This window comes from Lonchura striata, chromosome 1 (genome assembly GCF_050655825.1).
Source record: "Lonchura striata isolate lonStrDom1 chromosome 1, ASM5065582v1, whole genome shotgun sequence".
In the NCBI taxonomy this organism is placed as follows: Eukaryota; Metazoa; Chordata; class Aves; order Passeriformes; family Estrildidae; genus Lonchura; species Lonchura striata.
In genome coordinates this window covers 108,656,926-108,677,526 of record NC_140703.1, presented here as the reverse complement: position 1 = coordinate 108,677,526, position 20,601 = coordinate 108,656,926, and the positions used below count along the sequence as shown (strand labels likewise).

The 20,601-nt window shown below is 34.7% G+C and overlaps 1 protein-coding gene across 18 annotated transcripts in view; it reads left to right on the top strand.

Annotated features, from left to right (window-relative positions):
* DMD (dystrophin) overlaps positions 1 to 20,601 on the top strand; it is a 1,148,985-nt gene that overhangs the window by 526,412 nt on the left and 601,972 nt on the right. For all 18 annotated transcript variants that reach the window (XM_077781657.2, XM_021553010.4, XM_021553014.4 and 15 more), the window contains 4 exons: positions 2,859 to 2,969; positions 7,877 to 8,050; positions 9,659 to 9,814; positions 13,227 to 13,397. In XM_077781657.2, the coding sequence (XP_077637783.2) occupies positions 2,859 to 2,969; positions 7,877 to 8,050; positions 9,659 to 9,814; positions 13,227 to 13,397 (612 nt within the window). The remainder of the gene's footprint in view (positions 1 to 2,858; positions 2,970 to 7,876; positions 8,051 to 9,658; positions 9,815 to 13,226; positions 13,398 to 20,601) is intronic.

Here is a 20,601-nt window from a genome sequence, read left to right as displayed (position 1 = left end):
TTGAATATCTATGCAGTTTTCTGTTCTGTACAGGTTGTCACCCTCTACACATCCCCATAGCATCTGAATACTGTGTTTTAACTACATTTGTCATGTCCAACTTCCTCAGTATTGCCTTGTCAGTCATGATCCTACCCTATTCTCCCTTTCTTTTCTCATTTGGACTCTCCAGTTAATATTTCCTGAAAGTTAGTGTCCATAAAAAAGCATGCAGTTTAAGAATTACCTGTTTGTCATTTCTGCTGTATCATCTTCTATGGGTGCTATATATATATGAATAAAAGTTTTGGAAATTTCCTGAAGGACTTCTAGTGACAGCAAATGAGAGTCCTTAACCTGTAGGACACAATAATTTATGCACAGTAGTATTGCTTGGTTACATACAGTACATTATATGTTCTAAAAATTAAATGAAGACAAGTTTTGCTCTTTTATTACGAAAAATAGAAAAGAAATAGACAGGAACCACTGGAAAAAAAAAAAGAGATAATACAAGAAAAAAATAGTGTTTTCTTATGGACTGAGTTAATGCAATAAATTGGCACACAAAAGTCAGAAGGCACACAAAAGTTAAAGTGGTAATTTAAAAATTGAATTATAATGGACATTACAGGCAAGTGTTATAAATTCTTTTATATCTGTTCATGACTGATTTAATTTTTCTGCCAGTGAGCAGCAGTAGCAAATAAAAAAAGAAAAAGAAAAAAAGGCTTTCCTTGCTATTAGCTTTACTAACTTTTCTTTTATATTTCCTCTAATGTGTTCTCTCCAATTCCACATTTTGATGCCAGAGAAGATGACACTTCATCTCTCTCCTGCAGATCAATTTAAAATAGTAAGATAGAACAACCTCTATGCAATATCCCATAATACCTAATTACTTTAACACTGCTCTTATCTGTGCTGTGTTGTTCTGACCTATTCAGATAAGAACTGTTCAATTATGTGCTTTCCAGAGAGACTCTGAGGTCGAACAAAGTAAATTAGAAAATGGAACCAAAAACCAGTTTGTTGATGAGGTGGAGAAGCAAACTGTTGAAACGCTTGGGTTTATATGGTATATTTTTTAGCATTCAGACTTGTTTCTTCCTTTCATATGCAATTCTAACATCCAAGACATTAAAAAATGATTTAGCTTCAGGTACTAACTAAATCACCACCTGTTTGGTTTGTGTGCAGCACAAAAATGGAAGATAATCCTGTTACAATTCAGGCACACTTCAGGGGAAACTTTAAACTTAGACAAGGACAAAATAAATGCTCAACATCTAAATAAACCTTCTTGATGGAATTGTTCTTTTAATTGACCATTTTTTTGTTTTCTCAAAAATTAAATATTATATTTTTAAAATTTATATTACTTGCTTCAGATGTTCCTGGCCATTCATTAAATAGCCCTGTGAAAGAGAGCTCAAAATATGAAAAATCAATAATATATAATTATGATAATTTTACAAGAAAAAAATAATCTACATTTGGAGCTTTCTACTAATAATTCTTTCTTTTACAAATACTTTGCTTTAGAAAAATATTCTAATTCTCCAAATATTACTGAATAATTTAGTCATACATATTCTTGTAAGTAAACTTAGACTGAATGGTTTCATGTATCTTTCTTTGTCTCTTAAAATTTACTTTAATAAGTATTCAGTATAACTTGTGAAAACCTGCTTGTAGTTAAGTGTTGAAATACATAAGACATTATGATGGTATACAAGTCATTATAACCATGTAATATCTGTATAAAGTAGGCAGCATATGGTGTGCACAGCTTTGTACTTAATAACCTATGAAAATCTGGTTAAAAATACATGTATATTAATTTTTACTATTAAAGTTACTGTAGTGTAAGATAAATTTATGTCCATATATTTCAAATTATAGCTGGTCTTCAGGGCATCTGAAAAATGCTATATGCCATTAAAAATAAGATTAAATAATAAAACATATTTTAATGCATGAGTAATGGCCTCAAATGCATCTCATGGTGGGAACATAGCTTTGGGTCCTTATTGCATAGGGTAATTTCTTTCAGTGGTGCTGTCTAGCAATTCTGCTAATAACAATTTCTTATTTTCTAACAATTTGAGCATAATTATATGTGAATCTTCCTCAAGTATATTGCATCAATATATTTTCTAGGAATTCTTTTCCATTACATTGCAGTAGCCAGCACTGTTTAAGTTAATTTTGTCTTGTAAGGTTGATTAATGGTGAACCAAAAAAAAGCTGATATTTTTTTTTTGGATCACACTGATTTTGCATACAGACATAACAAGAAATATGTATTAGAAAATACATGAAGTGAGTATAATAATGAGCCGCTTGTCATTGTGCTTTGAGCTACAGAGGACTGATATTGAACATAGATTCTGGTCATTAGTATGCCAAAAATTGTATACTGTTTTAGATATATCACAGCTCTCTAAGATGAAGGTGATGTTATATTTGCAGGATACTTTGATCTGTTTTCTCTCAACTTGCCTGGTGATACTGTGGAAATGAGAAGAATTAAGAATAGTGAAGCAAATAACTTTTCTTTTTTTTTTTTTCTATGATTAATTTTTAATATTCTTACCAAATGAAAACTGTTGTTTTCCTCCAGAAAAAAAATAAATCCACATTCAGTCCCTCAACCATCTTTGCCACCCTCTGCTGGAGCCGTGTTTCCCTTGCCCTGAGAAGGCCAGGGCTGGACGCAGCACTGCAGACAGGACTGAGCAGAGGGGCAGGGTCACCTCCCTCGTGCTGCTGCCTGTGCTCTACAGACTGGTCCTGCTGTTTAACATGGTTCAAAGTCAACTTAGCATGCAATTTTCCCTCAGACCTTGCTGATTGCTGTCTTTGTTTTCCAACAGAAAATACAATCTGAGTTAACAAGCCACGAGATTAGTTTGGAAGAGATGAAGAAAAGAAACCGGGGTAAAGATGCTGCCAAAAGAGTCCTTTCCCAAATTGATGTGGCACAGGTGGGCAAATTTTATTTCTACCATTTTTCCTTCTCTCATTCAAATTACTACGAGTGGTACTATTACTTTGTCAGGGTCAGCTTTTCGGGACCCCAACAGTGTAAAAGTCTTTTCCCTAGCCTGTCGCCGCCAAAGGAGGAGTCTGGAATGCATCCTATTGAGTTTTCAAGGTTATTTTTTCTTATCTATAACATTCTTTGGCCTGCCAAGCTCTGCCTAGCAAGTCCACCACAGCATTCTGCCCTGAACTTTATATACTCAAAACTATGTGTAGTATGTTTTCAATTTTGTGCCAATTCCTGTCATCTGTGTTAGACAGTGAATCTCTACCTTAAACCAATAGAAAAGTGCCACCATCACACCAAGACATGGAGGACAAGAAGAAGGAAAAGAAGGCAAGGACATGCCCAGATTCCTCCAACTTGACCCCCTGAATTAAATTCTTAAAAAAACCAAATTTCTACCTTTCCATCCTATGTTAATTCAAATATCACACTACTCAAACCCTTGTGGCTTGTAATTCCTCATACAAAATTGACAGCTTTTTCCACAGGCTAAAATTGAAGCCACAGATGTTTTTGACTTGTTGCCAAGGTCTCTGAAACCCCTGCCAGGGTCTCGAGACAGCCAGGGCAGCCAGAGGGATGTCCTGGACTCTGACATTACTCTACCTTGAAGTGTTCTTAAGGTATCTCTTCTGCTTTAGCTATTCCTTTCTAACCAGAAAATCAGAGTGGATAAAGCATACCATCCACATCTTCCTGCTCATTTTTTTATTCCAGCCTTCCTGTGTCACTGGCAGCAGTTCTAAGGTGTGCAGGGCTGATGTAACCAGCTGGTAGGGACACCTTGTAATAGGGGGTGCTTTGAATGTGCTGAGGTTTCAAGAGGTAAAACTACAGTGGAGCTTTTCTGATGTAAGTTTTGAGGTATTGGAAAATGTTTACTGTCAAAAAGAGATTAAAATATTTGGAAATTTTTAGTAGAGCCACATTTGAAATAAAAATTATGCTGAGCTCTGCAAATCAGGCATCAGTTTAAAATGTCAGATAATGCATTATTTCATCTAGTTAATAGATACTGACCTTCTTGAAAATAAAGAAGGATGAATAAACAGCAAAAAATACACATTTTTACCCATTAACGATAGGTTCTTGACTATATTGGTGGTTTGTTTTTTGTTGGTTTTTTGTTGGCTTTCTTTTGTAGGTGGCAAAATAAATTTTCTTAATTCATTCAAAAGACAAATAATTTATTACCGTTTTTTGATTCGTCCCTGCCAAGTATTTCTAGGCACCTCAGTTTGGGTTTTAATTTTTATTATGGGTATGATTAATTGCTTTTTAGCAGTTAATTATTTGAAACTAACAAACTGACATTTTTAATGTTTCATCTTACATACAGGACTAGATATCTTTGCTGAGAATATTTATGTTTCCTCATTTTTCAGCCTTTCTTCATACTAACTCACCTTCTGATGGTCTCCATGGCAGCTGTGAAGATGCCCATATTTCATCAGTGAAATGCAGGCATCAGATGACTGTGTAAATAAATGTTTGTGAATTCAACAACACGCAAGAGAGCACAAACCTTTCTGGGTGCCTTTTTTATTAATCCACCTCTGCAGACATTTATTTTCTTTGTAAGGTTTCTCTAACTGATTATGTGCACCAGTTGGAGTTTTAAAAAATTGGTGGAGGGCATCTTGAGACACTGTCTTGCCAACATTATATAAAATATAAACAAAAAAGTACTAATTTACATTCATAATGTAAATATCAACTACCAAAGCAGGTAGAAGCTGAGCCCTTTGTTATACATATTTATAACTATATTTGATTTTAGGCCACTGAGCTCTCTTGAATTCCTTTCCATCAGTATGTTACCTTTAGGGGTAAAATATATTTTATGAAATCAGTCTTCACTTACTACTTTCTGAATAGCATTCTCACTTACAAATAATTTCCTCTTTGTTTTTTTTCACTAAGTAATATTTCTAATTTGACATTTATTCTATTGTTAGTTACTTATTTAGTCATAAAGTAAAAAGCTATGAAAATAAAGAAATGCATTGAGATTTTGAAGAAACTGGTAACTGTGGCCAAATTTATCCTGGCTTTTTAGATTATTGTAGGCTGAAAGTTGAGTTCTGATTTCTAAACTTAAGGGGAAAACTATGATTAGGAAAACAAAGATCTATTTCTGACATAATGATATAGTACTTAGTTAGTCATAACAGACTGAGAATTATTACATCAATGCAAAATCTTTTCTAAGGAATTATTATTTTTTTTTAATTCAGTACTGAGTGCTTTTCTAGCCAACTTTTTGAATACATCTTCAATTGTCTATTTTTCAGACTGACAAATATATTAAAGCACACTGAAACTTTCAAATAAACATCTTTCATTTTCCTGTAATTCTTTATAAGTTTTCCATTTTAAAAATGACTTTTTGAAACAAAGTGATCACACATTTTACTCAGGTACAATATGGCTTTATACAATGATTTTTGTGCTGTGACAGGTACAAAACATTTTTTTTATTATTTTCTTTATGTTCCAAATTTTTTAAAATACCCACATTGCTTATTTTGCTGCTTTTAAGCATTGAGATAATATTCTTTTAAAACTGTTGGTGATAAATATATGTATATAATATAGGTGTTACTGTTAACTGTAAGAACTTGAGTAAGAGTGCTACAAGATAATTTAGATCCCACATGTATATCAAGGGGTTTTCTTCTCCCTACAGATCTGCAGTACTATTCAATTCTTCAGTGATTCTTCACAGGTGGCTGTAGTTTTCTCTGCTATAAATATTGTCACTCTCTCTCTAACTAACTTCTAATGTATTCACCAATACAAATGGTAACTGATACAGATGTGGCAATACAAGATTTTCACAGGATTGGACCTTCGTCAAATTGGAGAGAATTAAAAATTAATTACATATATATTTAGTATATGAAAACACACTGAAGAAAAATAAGGCCATTATTCCTACAATTGTTCTTTACTTTTACTCAATTGTCCACTTATTCATAGTGAGAAAGTCTTCCTTTCTTATTTCATTGGATCTGAATTTCATGAAAAGTGTTCAAAGAGGAAAGTTGTTGGAAGGAGCTGCTGGATATTTACACACTTTTCTGTGGTACCCCAGGTTGTTTGCTGCTTGTGATTTCTACCTCCTTTATAAATCTGATAGATGTGGGAAGGATTTTTGCCAATGCCTGCCGCGCTCTCGCCCCGGTTCCCTTTGTCTCAGCCCCGGCTAGCTCTTGTGGGGCGAGGGCAGGCGATGGAGGCACCCTCCGCCGCTCCCAGCTGGGGTTTGGAGAGTGCCTTTGTGGGTTCCGGGCAGCGCTAGCAAGCCTCGCTGTGGTAAATGAAGAGCGGATCCTGCTGGGGGCTAAGTCCGAGTTTATTGTAGCCCAACGGGGCCAAATGTCCTAGAACGATGCCAGCCAACAGGAACAAGCACAAGGTGCTTGCACTGGCTTATAAACTGTAAGGGAGGGGTATCCAACGACCAATGGGGATAGGGATAGGGGGTGGCTCCGGGATGGGGGGATATGGTGGGGTCCAATGGGGGAAGGATATGGGGGGAGCCCCAGGTCCTCGCCCAATCACCCGGTGCCCTGAGTAGAAGCTTCTGGATGGATGGGAAGGAACACCGAGTGATAGACAAGGCACCCGGGGGGGGTAAAATGCCTCTTTCAGGGTGATGGATAGATACTGGGAAGGCGGGAAGGGAGGACAAGGCGGGAAAACTGGGGATAAACCAAGTTGTACATGGGGGTACAAAGGAATAAACCAATACATAATACAGGGATAATAAAACATACAAATAACACAACTCCACATCTCCTCCTTTTTTTGTTTAAAAAGAAAGGGGAAATGGGCAAAATGAGTCTTTAAACGGGGACTGAGCAACTCCACAAATGCCTATGTATATACCAAGTCTATGCCTTATTACAGTTTTTCCTCAAATCTGTATGACACAAACTGTATCGTAGTGGAATAAAGTGTCCAGGGTTTGAAGATAAAAAAATCAGAACTGTGTTTGGAGATGCTGAATTCCTATTTCTTTGCTATTTCTTACTGACATTTATTCTTTTCTTTTTGTTCCCAAAACAGTGGAAAAATTTATTCAATAATACTTCACTCTGTACTTCTATAGAGAAATTAGTTCTTTTTCAAGTAGATAATTAAAATTTCTTTTCTTTATTTTTAATTATTTCCCCTTTCCCCTGAGCTAGGGATCATGTGAGCAAGCAGTCTAATTAATGCACAAAGAAAATTGTGAAAATGGTGAAATTAAAAGCCAAGCTTGTCACAGTTTTTTTTTTTTTTTTCCTGCCTTCAAAATGTCTTTCTTTTTACTCTAGGTTAAACTTTTTTTAAATTGAAATATAAATCAATTTTATACTCTAAATTTTGTGGTTTGTGCTAGACCTACTTACTGCCAAGCTACATTATTTAGGTTTCTTTGAAGGACTAAAAGATTCATTCCTCAAACCAAGCAGCAGCAACTGATAGAGTAGAAGAGCATTCACTCTGCAATGTGGATGCCTTATCTTCAAGTCATTAATTTTTTTTTTCCTCACACCCTCAAACATTTTGCATATTGAAAAATATAAAACTTCTCCCTTTCTTTATTTGTGTATTCAGGCTCTTTTGCCACAGGCTCTGCTGCATCCAGTGTCCTGGATGATGGAAGAATTTTTATCCTCTAGTGCAGACCCAAGATTCTCTGCCACTGGCATTTTCCCCAAAGGTTTTGTAATATTTTAATAAGAAATTGCTGATTGACAATGTATTCTAAGTATTCTGTAACAGGACTAAGACTTGTCTTCAGCATTGATTTGATTTCACACTTTCTACTTGCCCATGTTTCCTTTCCAGAAAAAGCTGCAGGATGTGTCCGTGAAGTTTCGCTTGTTTCAGAAGCCAGCCAACTTTGAACAGCGCCTCCAAGAATGTAAAAGAATTCTAGATGAAGTGAAATTGCAGGTGCCCAAGCTGGAGATGAAGAGTGTTGAGCAGGAAGTAGTACAATCACAGCTGGATCATTGCATGGTGAATATCTAGGATGCTCTCTTTCTATTGGCTTTATGCAGAGAAAGCTAAAATTAGAGATTATTGTCCTTAATTCAGTTAAAAAAAAAAAAAAAAAAAATTCAAAACCCAAACAAACAAACAAAAACCCCAGAAAAGCAACAAACCCACCTTCCAGAACTATGAGGATACCAGTTAGGATCCCTTTCTAATTCCCAGATTCCGTCCTGCAATTAAATTTATCTCTAAATTTATCTAGAGCCATATTGGCTCTATTTTCTATATTCTACAGTCATGGAACTCTGTGACATAACCAAAAGAGGTGTTACAGAGCATAAGTCTAATTTAACCAGGAAACACAAAGCATAATGGAAAACCATAGATTAAAACTTCCATGAGATGGCATGCTATGGCTTTCTTTCAGTTCAAGAGCAAAAGTAGATCTGAATATGTCCTAAGGAATATGAGAAAAATATGTACAGATCTCTTTAATATCACTATAATCCTGCTCCCCTTAAATAAATAAAGCTAAATACCTTATTCTTGATGATGATAAAAAGAAGATTGTAAAAACAAAAGTAACTAGTTTATTTTTTTTTTTTTGGTTCATCTTTATTTGATTTGTTTACTGGGGGTTTTTGTGTTGTTTGTTTTTTTTTCCCTTGGGGCAATGGCATGCCTGAAGGTTATCCCCTCCTGACCTCTTTCAGATGTAAATGTAGAAAGAATTTAAATTTAAAAAATAAGCATAGGACAAGTCAATGTTATTGCTTCACATTGTTCATTTTTCTTAAATGAAATTGCTCTTCAATTCAGATTCATGTGAGAATGACATTCTTATTAGAATTATGTAGTTCTTAGAAGCTCTGAATTAATATGTCTTCACTCAGCAGCTGGCTTTTGCAGCCCTGATGTATTTTGTGAAAAACTTATAGTGATTTTAGAGCATCTTTAACTACAAGAATTCTCATAAGGTTCCTGTTTTTCAAAATCTAGCTATAGTATATATTCAGATTTTAGACAATGTGCATCATACAACAGCTTCCTAATTTGTGGGATGGTTTTCAGGAATGAAGAATTTATTATCATATTAAGCACCTAGAAAGGAGCTGGACTATACACATATTACTCTAAGTAAATAAAGTAGTAACTCTAGGTCCATCTCATTTTGTTACTTTTATTAACTAAATTTTTTAGAGCATGAAACTTACTAAATGTAGGGGTAATCCTCTATCCTTCCAGTCTCTAGATTTAGCAGTATGAAAAAATGACAGAATTTAAAGACCAATGGGTATTTGTAGTTCAAATACGTCCAACATTCTGCATGAGTTGACAGAAGATATCTGTTGTTGTTTTAAATACTGCTTTTTTTAAGTTTTAAAACAATTCTGTCACAGCCTAAAACAATTAATAATGATGTGTACTTTCTCATGTATAACATTTTTGACTGAAATTAGTTTAGTTATTAGTTTAGTGAATTAGGTTTTGATGACATATCACTGAAGTCACTGTTTGTAAAGATGGACTGTTCTGAATTTGTTCATTTGGATTCTGAATACTTCCAATGGTCTTTTCCAGTTTTCATGTTGTAAAGGTGATGTTTCACTTTTTATATTTCTATTTGATTAGAAATTATATAAAAACCTGAGTGAGGTGAAGTCTGAAGTGGAAACAGTGATAAAAACCGGGAGGCAGATTGTTCAGAAGCAGCAGACAGAGAACCCAAAGGAACTGGATGAGAGGCTTACAGCTTTGAAGCTGCAGTATAATGAATTGGGTGCAAAGGTAAGTGTTTTTAATATAAAGCCATGTACTGGCAAAGTGAAAAGTAACCTTGGTGTGGTAAGTAGTGGGATTTTTTACTGGTTCCTTTCAAGGTTCTTCCAGTGGGAGAGAAGGAGTGGAGGCAAAGGCAATCACCAGCAAGGCTATTCAGTTGCTCTGAAAAAAAAAAAAAATAGAAAAATAAAAAATTTCCTTTATAGCAATTAAAAATGTTAGTTTCTTATTATTGACTTTGGTTTTTTCTGTTAGTTCATTGGTTTTTAGAGTTCAGATGGGGGATATTGTTTCATTCTGATGCCTCAAAGAGTCACTTCAGATTAGAAAATTACTTAGATCAAGTTTTACTTATAGGGCTGCTTCATAAAAGAGAAAAGTCTACCTTTTAAATTACTACTCCCTCTGACTTAAATCTTAAAGTATATATAAATCTTTAAGTATAGATCTTAAAGTATATAATTTCCATTTCTTGCTGTTTAAACTTCTGCTAAACAAAAAAGCTCTTGCCACTGAATCTTTCCTTGAGAGGCACTTGTGTAAAAATCAAATAAAGAGAGTAGGATGCACAGGCTCCTAACCAATATTAACTAGACTCAGAAGAGACGTTGTGACATTGTCCTAAAGAAGGCTTCATTTAAATAATTCAGTTAACACATATCCTTCATTGTTTTGTTTCTCTTGCCTCATTAGAACTATTCAAAGAACTTCTGAGGACTGTAGGATGAGAATGAATTTGGTGCTGTGACTGGATGACTGAAAATTGTGAAAGACAGTAATACCTGTCTGTTTTTTTTCTAAAATTTATGCACTTGAAAAACACAAAACAGGACAGGAAGCAAATTCTTAATTTTTAGATTATAAATTATTCAAATTATAAATTATTAATAACTAAGAAAATGAGCCCATGGTAATACTGAGAGCCAGTATGTGGTTCAAACAGATAATGAGAATCAAACCCTGGTGACTACAGTACGATAAAGCAATAAGAGTTATGTTACTTTTGACAGAGATAGTACACATTTGGGAATGTGAATTAAACCAGTTCTCTCTTGCTAGAAAGTAAAGGTATTAAGTGGCATCAATCTCTTGAGTGTCAGGAAAACTGGAGTCTGCTTCAGTAGGTGTGGATAGCTGTCATTTGGGATTGGATAATATGTTTGAGCTCTCCATTATTTTAGAAAGAACTGTGGCATTTATTCCTGCATTATGTTTAACTTAATAGCAAACAGGTGCCATTATTGTAGGAAACCTCTCTTATCTAATGAAGGGATAAAAATGTACCATTAGGGAGCCATTAGTGACTTGAAGTGAGCCATATTGCAAATTGATGTGTCTCAAAAATTTGCAGTGCTGAGCTTAGCTCTGCTGCCCTAGGTGGAATTTCTCAGATTTAATTTTGCTCAGCATAGTAATTAACAGTTTAAGAGAAAGTCATAGAAGCCCAGATATATAGAAATAAAGGAATTGAATAACCATTATCAGCACTAATTGATTGCATTGAGAAAAAGACTTTTTAAGAGAAAACTAACAATAGTTATAACTAATAGTAAGCCTTAGGACTGAAATTTATGGTCTGAGGGAAAAACACATCTTCAAGCATAGCTTCACTTCTGTGATTTGTAGGTACTGTTTCATGAGGCCCCCTCATAAATAAACTCACTTTTTTTGACCCAGAAGGCCTTTAGAGGGCACTGTTTCCTATTTTTCTGTAGAAAATACATCTTCACATTTGAGATACTAAGAAACCGATTAATCAGTAATCTGCAATATGCAATGTATATGGAGATAATGTAGTATTTATATAATAAACGTGTTATAGATTTATGTAGAAACACAAATATTCTATCTCGGTTTTGTCAAGTATGAGTAACTTCATTTTATATTATACCAGGTGTTTAAAATTCTTAAAAAGGCAGTCAAGTTCAGGGTAGTGCACTTTGCATTGTATTGCTGCAAGGTACAGTTATTTACAATTGCTATTACACTCTTCGGAAGAAGATGTGGAAAACCTGGCTCCATGTGTGAATAGAGCTCTAAAAAGCTGAGTTTTATGGTCCTTCCCAGGGATTTACCTCTTGGCCTAACTGTAAGTTCTGTGGTCTCATTTAATAAATTTGGCATGCAAGAAAGCACATAAAGCATATTCAGTGAAAAATGTTATGAGATTTCAGTAGCAAGCCTTTACAGGATGATAATAAATTATCAGGAGCACTTTATAGCTTATTCTGTAGGCAAATCTCATCTCCTTACTCAGGGATAGCAAAAGCCATGTACCTAACCTTGTAACATCCTGTTACATTTTAAAACCTCAAATTATCCTTGGCAGTCAATCTACAAATCCATTTGATCATTGTCCTACTACTTGTTCTTAATGGCAAAGTAGAAAATAGTTTTAGTAGGTGCAGTTTTCTACCACTGTAGAAAGTTTTTTTCTATTTAGAAATACTTAAATACAAATCAGTGGCTACAGTCTTAATGTCATTACTATTTGACATTCAAGCTAATTAGGAAATTCTTTTGAATATTAGTGATCTATGGGACGCTTTTAATCTTCTTTCTCTGATTGGATTTTTTTAAACTTCATCACAGCAGAATTTATTAATTTTTATTTTCTACTACAAGTTGCCTATTGTCTATTGTAGTGTAGTTTCCCATCTAAATCTCTTAATTTACTTAATTTACTCTTCTGCTTTCTCTTCGTCTCCCTGAAGAGTCTCAGGGGCCTGCAATAAATGATGTATTTGCCCTGTTCTTTCAAAATGCAATGTGAGACAGTCAAGGCAATATAAATACTCAGCCTTCCTTCCAGGAACCATGTACCAAGCTTAAAGGAAACTTAAAGCAGAGGTCATCTTTAGTATTTTACATCCAAAACATTCTGAAAATTAAAACCTTAAAGTTAAATGTGCTGCTTTACTTCAGTTTTATTCTGTGACATTGTGTTTCAAGATTTGAGGTTTTCTTTGACTGGTATTTCTTTTCTTCCATGAAACTTAGCTACACATAAAAAAACCCTTGAGGAATCCCAGTTTCTATATGTCCACCTATATTAAAATATACCCTGTGAAGGGTTTTGACATCTATTTTGTGTCTCAAGGAAAGCCTGTTAGTTCAGTTGTTCTAAAGTAATTTGCTATGCACAACTTCAAAACAGAGGAGGTTTTTGGAGCTCTGTTAGTATTTCAAACTCAATGCATCTTTATGCACATAATTTTCTTGTAGGTGTTTGCATTCTAGCAGCAGAATTACTGACACTGAGAGAACAAATCAAGACATACCTATACTAAAAGTGCAACTCCACCTATGGAATCCCAAGTCTAGTTTTTATAGAAGAGTGGCCTACAGAAAATATTATATAAAAACCATTGGACCTGTTTCACTGAAGGGTTAATAACCACTATTATTCCTTCTGCAGGTGACAGAAAAAAAGCAAGAGTTAGAGAAATGCTTGAAATTGTCCCGGAAACTGCGGAAAGAGATCAATGCTCTGACAGAGTGGCTCGCAGCGACAGACGCAGAACTGACAAAGAGATCGGCTGCGCAGGGGATGCCAAGAAATTTGGATGCTGAAATTGCCTGGGGCAAGGTAACAATGCGACACACACATGTGAATATGGCAGAAAGATAGATTTCTTTTGTGATAAAGAAAAGTAATTAAGAATTCCGGTGTTTTAGTTAGTGGAACTTTCGTGAATGTTCTGGCATTATCTCACCTTAGCATTAACACTCAGAAAAATTTGAACCTTCTTGTCTCTGCAGAGATCAATAGCACAATTCACCTTCACGTTGCAATAATCTTCACTGAGATTAATTTAAAGTTAGAATTTAATTTTTTAGAGTACTATAAATCAACCACCCAGTATCCATGTAAGTAGAGATCTCTTACACCATTCTACTGATGGTTAGAAAGGTATTAAATAGTAGATGAAAGATAAAAGATGCCAGAACACTACGTGTTCAGATAGCAGCAGGATATTTGTTTTCTTATTCATAGATTTGTAGCTCATTACTTTGCATTCCAGAGGCTTCCTACTTCCATGAGACTTCACCCTGAACTCATCTTTCAGGTTAAAACTCAAGGCCTTAAGAAAAACTTTCCTCAAAATCACAGTTTAAATAAACATCTTTCAGAAACTGAGGAATGCAAGACATCTGTATAAAAAAGAGTTTTTCTGTGTGATGCTAAAACTTGGCATGCTATCATTCAACAGTAGCTAATCTATTTCATTTTCTGCACATGTAATAGAAATCCAATTTAGCTGGGGACATAAACAAACCAAGTCATCGTTATTCATACATACCAAAATTTGCATTTTATAGCACACTATGGTCAACATTATCCAAAGCTTCACAATTTCAAATATCTGTGTGCAGCCAGCAGCATTTTAAACAAAAACATACAAACAAACAAAAAATCTCCTTAAACACTATTTGGGGGTTTGTGGAAAAAAAATTCTGCTTTGTTTAATGGGAGAAATACTCTAAACATGTTACTAGTTTTGGTCTGCATTATAGAAATAGTAATGAATTGCATAAAGGCAATCTTCCTAATTTTTTAATGTCAATGAAGATTCAAGGCACTTGAGTAAAATTTATTTTGTGGGGTGGGGTTGTTTTTCTTCTTAACTAACTCTTTCAAGTTTCTGAGTTTGATAAAAGTGTCTTAAAAGGCATTGATGATTTGCAAACTAATAACAATACTAGAATAACAACAATAACAATAAAAAATCCACAGTCTACACATCTTTTGTTAGATTTGGAGTTCTTTTTTTTTTTTTGGTCATATGTCTGTAAGGCATTTTAAAAGTGATATCCAAAAGTATCAACTTTCTCTCTTACTAACTTACAATTACTGCTTTGACTACTGCAGTTTTCACTTTCAAATAAAAACCTAAACCCCCATTGTTCTCTCCTATTATTGCCTAATGTTTTCTCATTTTCGCTTGCTGCTTTTCCTGCGGTAAATTTTGGGCAGTTCCTTTCATTTCTTTGGGCTGATATAATGATCTTAGAATCATAGAATCATGAAGGCTGGAAAAGATCAAGATGGTGGAGTTCCACCTTTGTCCAATCACTACCATGGCAATTAACCACAGCACTAAGTGCCATGTCCAGTTTGTTCTTCAACACTTCGATGGTGACTCTGCCACTTCCCTGGACATCCCATTCCAATGCTTAACTATCCAGATTTAGCACACCAGCTCCCTCAGTTGCTCCTCACATGACTGACCCTCCAGACCCTTCCCCAGCTCCGTTCCCCTTCTCTGGACTCACTCCAGCCCCTCAATGCCTTTCCTGTAGTGAGGCCCAAAACTGGACACAGGATTTGAGGTGTGGCCTCACCAGTGCTGAGCACAGGGGGACAATCCCTGTCCTGGTCCTGCTGCCACACCATTGCTGACCCAGGCCAGGTGCCATTGACCTTCTTGGCCCCCTGAACACTTGGCTCATGTTCATACCTGTCAACCAACACCCCAATTTCTTTTCTGCTGTGCAGCTTTCCAGTGACTCTTGGACACCCACAATAAAGGATAAATGTCATATCTTTAAGAGACAAATAGAAAAACTTCATGTTTTAACATCCCCAAACAAACCTGATAGGTAGTTAGGCCATTCTTCCAGTAAAATAAAAATAATGTTCAGTGGTGACTACACAGTACAGTTCTCCTGAAAGAGAAACATACGCTTCATGTTCCTGTTGATCCAGATGTATGTAGTTTCTCAGGGGTTTAAAGAGAAGGATTTGTCCTTAATATCACTTTATTGTTAGATATGAACCTTAATGATTCAGAAGTTGCATAATTAGGACCTAAAACCTGATTAGTGCACCTGCACAGTGGGAAGCCTTTGTTATGTCTTAAGCTTACTACAAGTACAATGTATTTTTTTATCTGAAGACAATCAAAAAAGGTAACAAGAGCTAATTAAAATAAGAACAATTTACATGAAAAAATATGTCAGACAGGAACCATTCCACCTTCTAATCTTAAGGCGTGCTGTTGAGTATTGTGGATTCTCACAGGGAACTGATATGTAAAGTTTTGAAGGAAAAACTGGTAAAAGGGATATTTTGGCTTCAAATCTTCCCCAAGCCTTCTCTACAATCTAAATTCATGTAGTAACTCAGCTCTTCCCCTTCAGTCAGTTCATCACTAAAATAAGAATATACAACTTTGGGTGAGAGCAGCTGCCTCTTGGCAAAATACGTATGTACTGAGTGGCTTTCAAAATTCCATTTTAATGTTGCCTTTTAGGTAATATAAACAAATATTCACATATATGTAAGCAGAATTCTAATGTGGAACAATCCAACAGGTAGTATATGTGGCAAATCCTAGACTTACAAGTGTAAATATTTACAGAAATTATGTGAAATATACTTTTTCCCTAAAGAATCTGCTCCCACTAGGAGCCAGTGCTTCATTTTATCCTGAACAGTTTAAAATTCTTGTGGGGACTTCATAAATAAGTACAATGCTGCTACTCCTGTGTGAATTTTATTAAGGCATCACACAAAATTGTACATCAATAATTTAGTCCCCAGAACCAGAGCCTCACAGTATCTGATTAATGTCACAGCTTTGGGCTTTGGACTTCCTGGGTAAGTAGGCTGCCAAAGACAGTAACCAAGCTAATGAAATGCACTGGGAGATGAATTAAGCCCAGCAGATTCCCATTGTGACACAAGTCTGCAGAAAAACAAAGATGGAAAATGGAGAGGGAGAGAGGAGAATTCAATAGTGCAAATGAACTCAAAATTGGATGTGTGCTGCTGTCGATATATCTAAGCAGAGAGCTAATAATCTTTTTTCTTTACAGGACAAGGAAGCAGTTTTATTTATTAGTGCACTTATTTCTAATTCATTTTCAGCACCCAAGTCTTTTTAAAAGTGAAAATAACTCAGAGGGTTACAAAGATAATTATAGAGTTGACAATAAAAGAAATCATACATCTGAATGTTGTCTTCAAGGTATAAACACCTCGAAATAAAAAGAAATGTCCATCTTGAATAGGAAATGAAGCTAATGAAAGATGCCATTAATCTGGACATCAAGGGAAATGTGTTATTTGTTCCTGTGTAGAATTTTTCAAGGAATGGAACAAAAACTTGGCTGAGTTATGCGAAATTAGATGGCCCATATACTGAAGACTGTAAATCTGCCTTTCTGCTCAGTAGAGACAAGTTAAATCTTTCCATTTGAATTCAGCTCTGTTTATAATAGATAAGAAAAATGACATGCGGGTGGAAAGATAGCTATTAAACATCGTATATTAGAAATCCATTTATAATTAGAATTCTGATTTACTGAACATATTTATCACTGAAGACATTAACAACTGCAGGGTTTATTTGTCTTTTAATCATGAACCAGACTGATAAGAATTATATTGCCAGGAAATCATGTTCTTAAAAAGGAAATGGCAGATGGTATTACCAGGAAAATTCTGTATCACTCCCTACTATCAGCAGTATGACTCTGCCAATGCTTTAATCTGATTTTTTAACACAGTGTGTAATACCAGTGAGTATAAAGTTGACTTGAAGTACTTACAGTTACATTTAGCAACATATTTCCTGTCAGTAATATCCATAAAAAAAGACAAACTGTAAATTGTGTCAACTGATTAATAGTCACAGGCCAAAATGCAATAAAAAGTAAGAGATGTGGTGTAAATAAACAAATAAATATGTATAATCAACCACTGAGAAGACCATAATGTCAGCTTCTGATTAATTCTGCAATCCCACCTGTGAGAGCTGAGCCACCTAATTTCTTTTAGAAAGATTCTAATTGCAAAGAGTATGTTCAAGTAATCCACAGCTCACAGACAGTGTAAAGGCACACAGAAATTTTCTTCAGTCATTCATTGTTGTTGTGTTTTTTAATCTACACATATTAATGACCATCATGGCTAAATATAGTATCCCCTGCATTAACTTACAGTTCTGGTTTGTTTGGAAAAAAAACATGATTAGTTAATCCTGCTACATTTTACTTTTCTCATTATAAAATATAGCTCAGAAGACCTTTTTACCACATCTTCAGAAATAAAAAAAAATGAAACACCAAACAAACCGAACAAACAAAATAATGAAATAATAATAAAAACAAAATAAAACAAACCACACAAAATTTCTATGTAACTTCTGTTTTTGAATATAATTAATTCTTAGTTGGTATTTGGTGATGGGAGGGATGTACAAAAATCATCACAGTAAACCAAAACCATCAACTAAAAAAACCCAAAACAAAACATTTGTAACTGTTTTGTGAAAATCCATGTAAGTATTTTTTAGTAAACTGAAAGATAAAGAGTATGTCACAGCACAGTGGGATCAGAGATAGGACTGTGAACACCACTCAAAATGTAAATATCTGCACAGGGAACTGCAATTATTTGTTCTAACATGATTCATCCTGTCATCCTATGGATCCATATGTAAAGTAGGTAAAACATTATGTTATGCAGCTACAAACCACTTATAAATTCTCAGCAAAGCTCATCCCTATGACTTTACACACTGCAGCATAGATTTCAGCCTACCCAAAGTTGGTTTTTATACAGAACTTTTATTTTGTACTGCAGCTCCTTTCCTGAAGTTTTGATCAATGAAACTGGCACAAGGGAAGCTCACGTTCTCCCTCTCCCCACTCTGATGTTTCTGGGAAGGGGATTAGAAACTAATCACCTGAGACATGCTCTGCATGCAGAATTGCACCAGGATCTGTGTGATTGCTTTAATTTCCTGAATGCCAGGAACCTAGATGCCATTTCTCTTGGAAAAGTTCAAGTCCTGGGAGTTTCATGGTGGTGTAAGCCCCCAGTTTTGATTAAAGCAAGCTACCAACATTTTTCTTATGACCAGGAGTAAGAATAACAATTCCTTAAAAAGCAAAAGGAAAAATTTCAGTCAGTGAAACACAATATAATTTTTTGGGTCAGAGAATTTCCACTGTGGTATTTTCTACCAAATAGCTATAACTGGTACTTCAGAAAAGTGGAAGTACAGCTTCTTCCAAAGAGGCACTTCAGAATTTTGTCTAACTGAATAACTGAAATTTGAAAGGGAAGAGATTCACATAATCTTAACTCTTGTATCTGCTAGTAGATGTGATCCCAAATAGTGACATATGTAAAGAAGTGTTAAATATATATCCTTAATATAATCTGTATCATTTTTATACATATTGTAATGGAGATATCTTTCCTGGAAGTATTTATGGAGCTTTTCTATTCAAGTACACTTGAATAAGATATTGTTTTATAAATAAATATACTAGTCTTAAGGAAAAAAAAAAAGTAAATGTAATAGCTTTACTATAATGATAAACAGCAGAATGAATATAATCTGTTTGGAGTTGTTCAACATTGCTGATAAATTTTTGCAGCTGTAAGTGAATGTTTGGTGTTAGGATGTTAATTCAATCTTTTGTTTACATGTTTTTGTTTCCCCAAGATGCCATGATTATATCAGGAATACAGCTTCTTCACAACTCCTACATCTCTGTATTTTATTTATGTTACATGGTTTCACCCTGATAAGCACACAAAATCAAAATTTATAAATTGCCTAGTCCTTCTGGGAAGAGTTTCACCACTTTATTTGTTGATGTTTCGTATTATTGTTGTGGTGTTTGAGACCTGGGGGGTTTGGGGTTTTTTTTAAGTGATAAGTGTTTTAAATGTCATTCTTGCAAAGCTAATTGCATTAATTGTGTAGTTTAAATTCTACAACTTTCTTATATATTTTCAAATAAACTGCACAGTTGGGATGCAATTTCATGTTATGGGAACCAGAAAGGAGCTTAAATCCAGCAAAGCTGTGTGGAACTTGCTCTTTAAAAATTAGGTGAATTTAAAAGCCACACTCTGAATTTTACTGAAATTATGTTATTTAAATCCTGGCATCATTACATATTTTTCTTTGTTTTATGTAATCTTGTTGAATTAATAGTAATACTTTGATTTTTTTTTCTTGCATAAAATTTACCAGTGCTATCTGTTATATTGCAGTGAACAAAGTATATGCAGACTATCACTTTCTAGTAACACTGGAAAGAAAAATGGGAAATTCTTAGGAATATACTGCACAGATGCCAAATTAAAAACAAACCAAAAAGGTCTCATGGAAGTTGTGAAAGGAAATTAGTTTACCTGATGTGCTTCTTAACCTACAGAGGAAGTCATAACTGATAATGCACTGTGGAATCCCAGACTTTACAGACCCTGCTAGATTTTCAGTTGTATTCTGTGGTTCCTGTATTTTATGCATAAGGACTTGTAATATCGGAGATTTAAAGTATTGAGGAAGATGCTTTTGTCACTTCAATGTTATGTTAAAAGGCCACAATATTTTTTATGACAATAAAGGACATTTACTTGTTTCTTGTCCCTTACTTGCAATTAAATGAGGGAGTTAAAATCCATATTGCTCAGAGGTGCATCTAGTCTTTAGTCTACAGTAATTCTTTACTTTGAAAGGAATAACCAGCTTCTTACACACAGGGAATTAACATCTGGGTTTTGGGTACATTTTGTTTAATAGACATTTAATTGTTTGGTCCATCTGTTTACTACTTGGGATTAACATTTATTAATGCAGCCCAAGATTGGCATTTTCATAAATGTAATATGCAAAATAAACCACCACCCATGGTAAATACACTTCAGAGAGTCTTTTCCAAATGAAAGAAAATAGTTTAGAAAATGAAATAAAGCTGATCAAAAATTTTCCATCCTCAGTTGAAGGTAAATTATATCCTTTGTGCTATTCTTTTTTCATGAT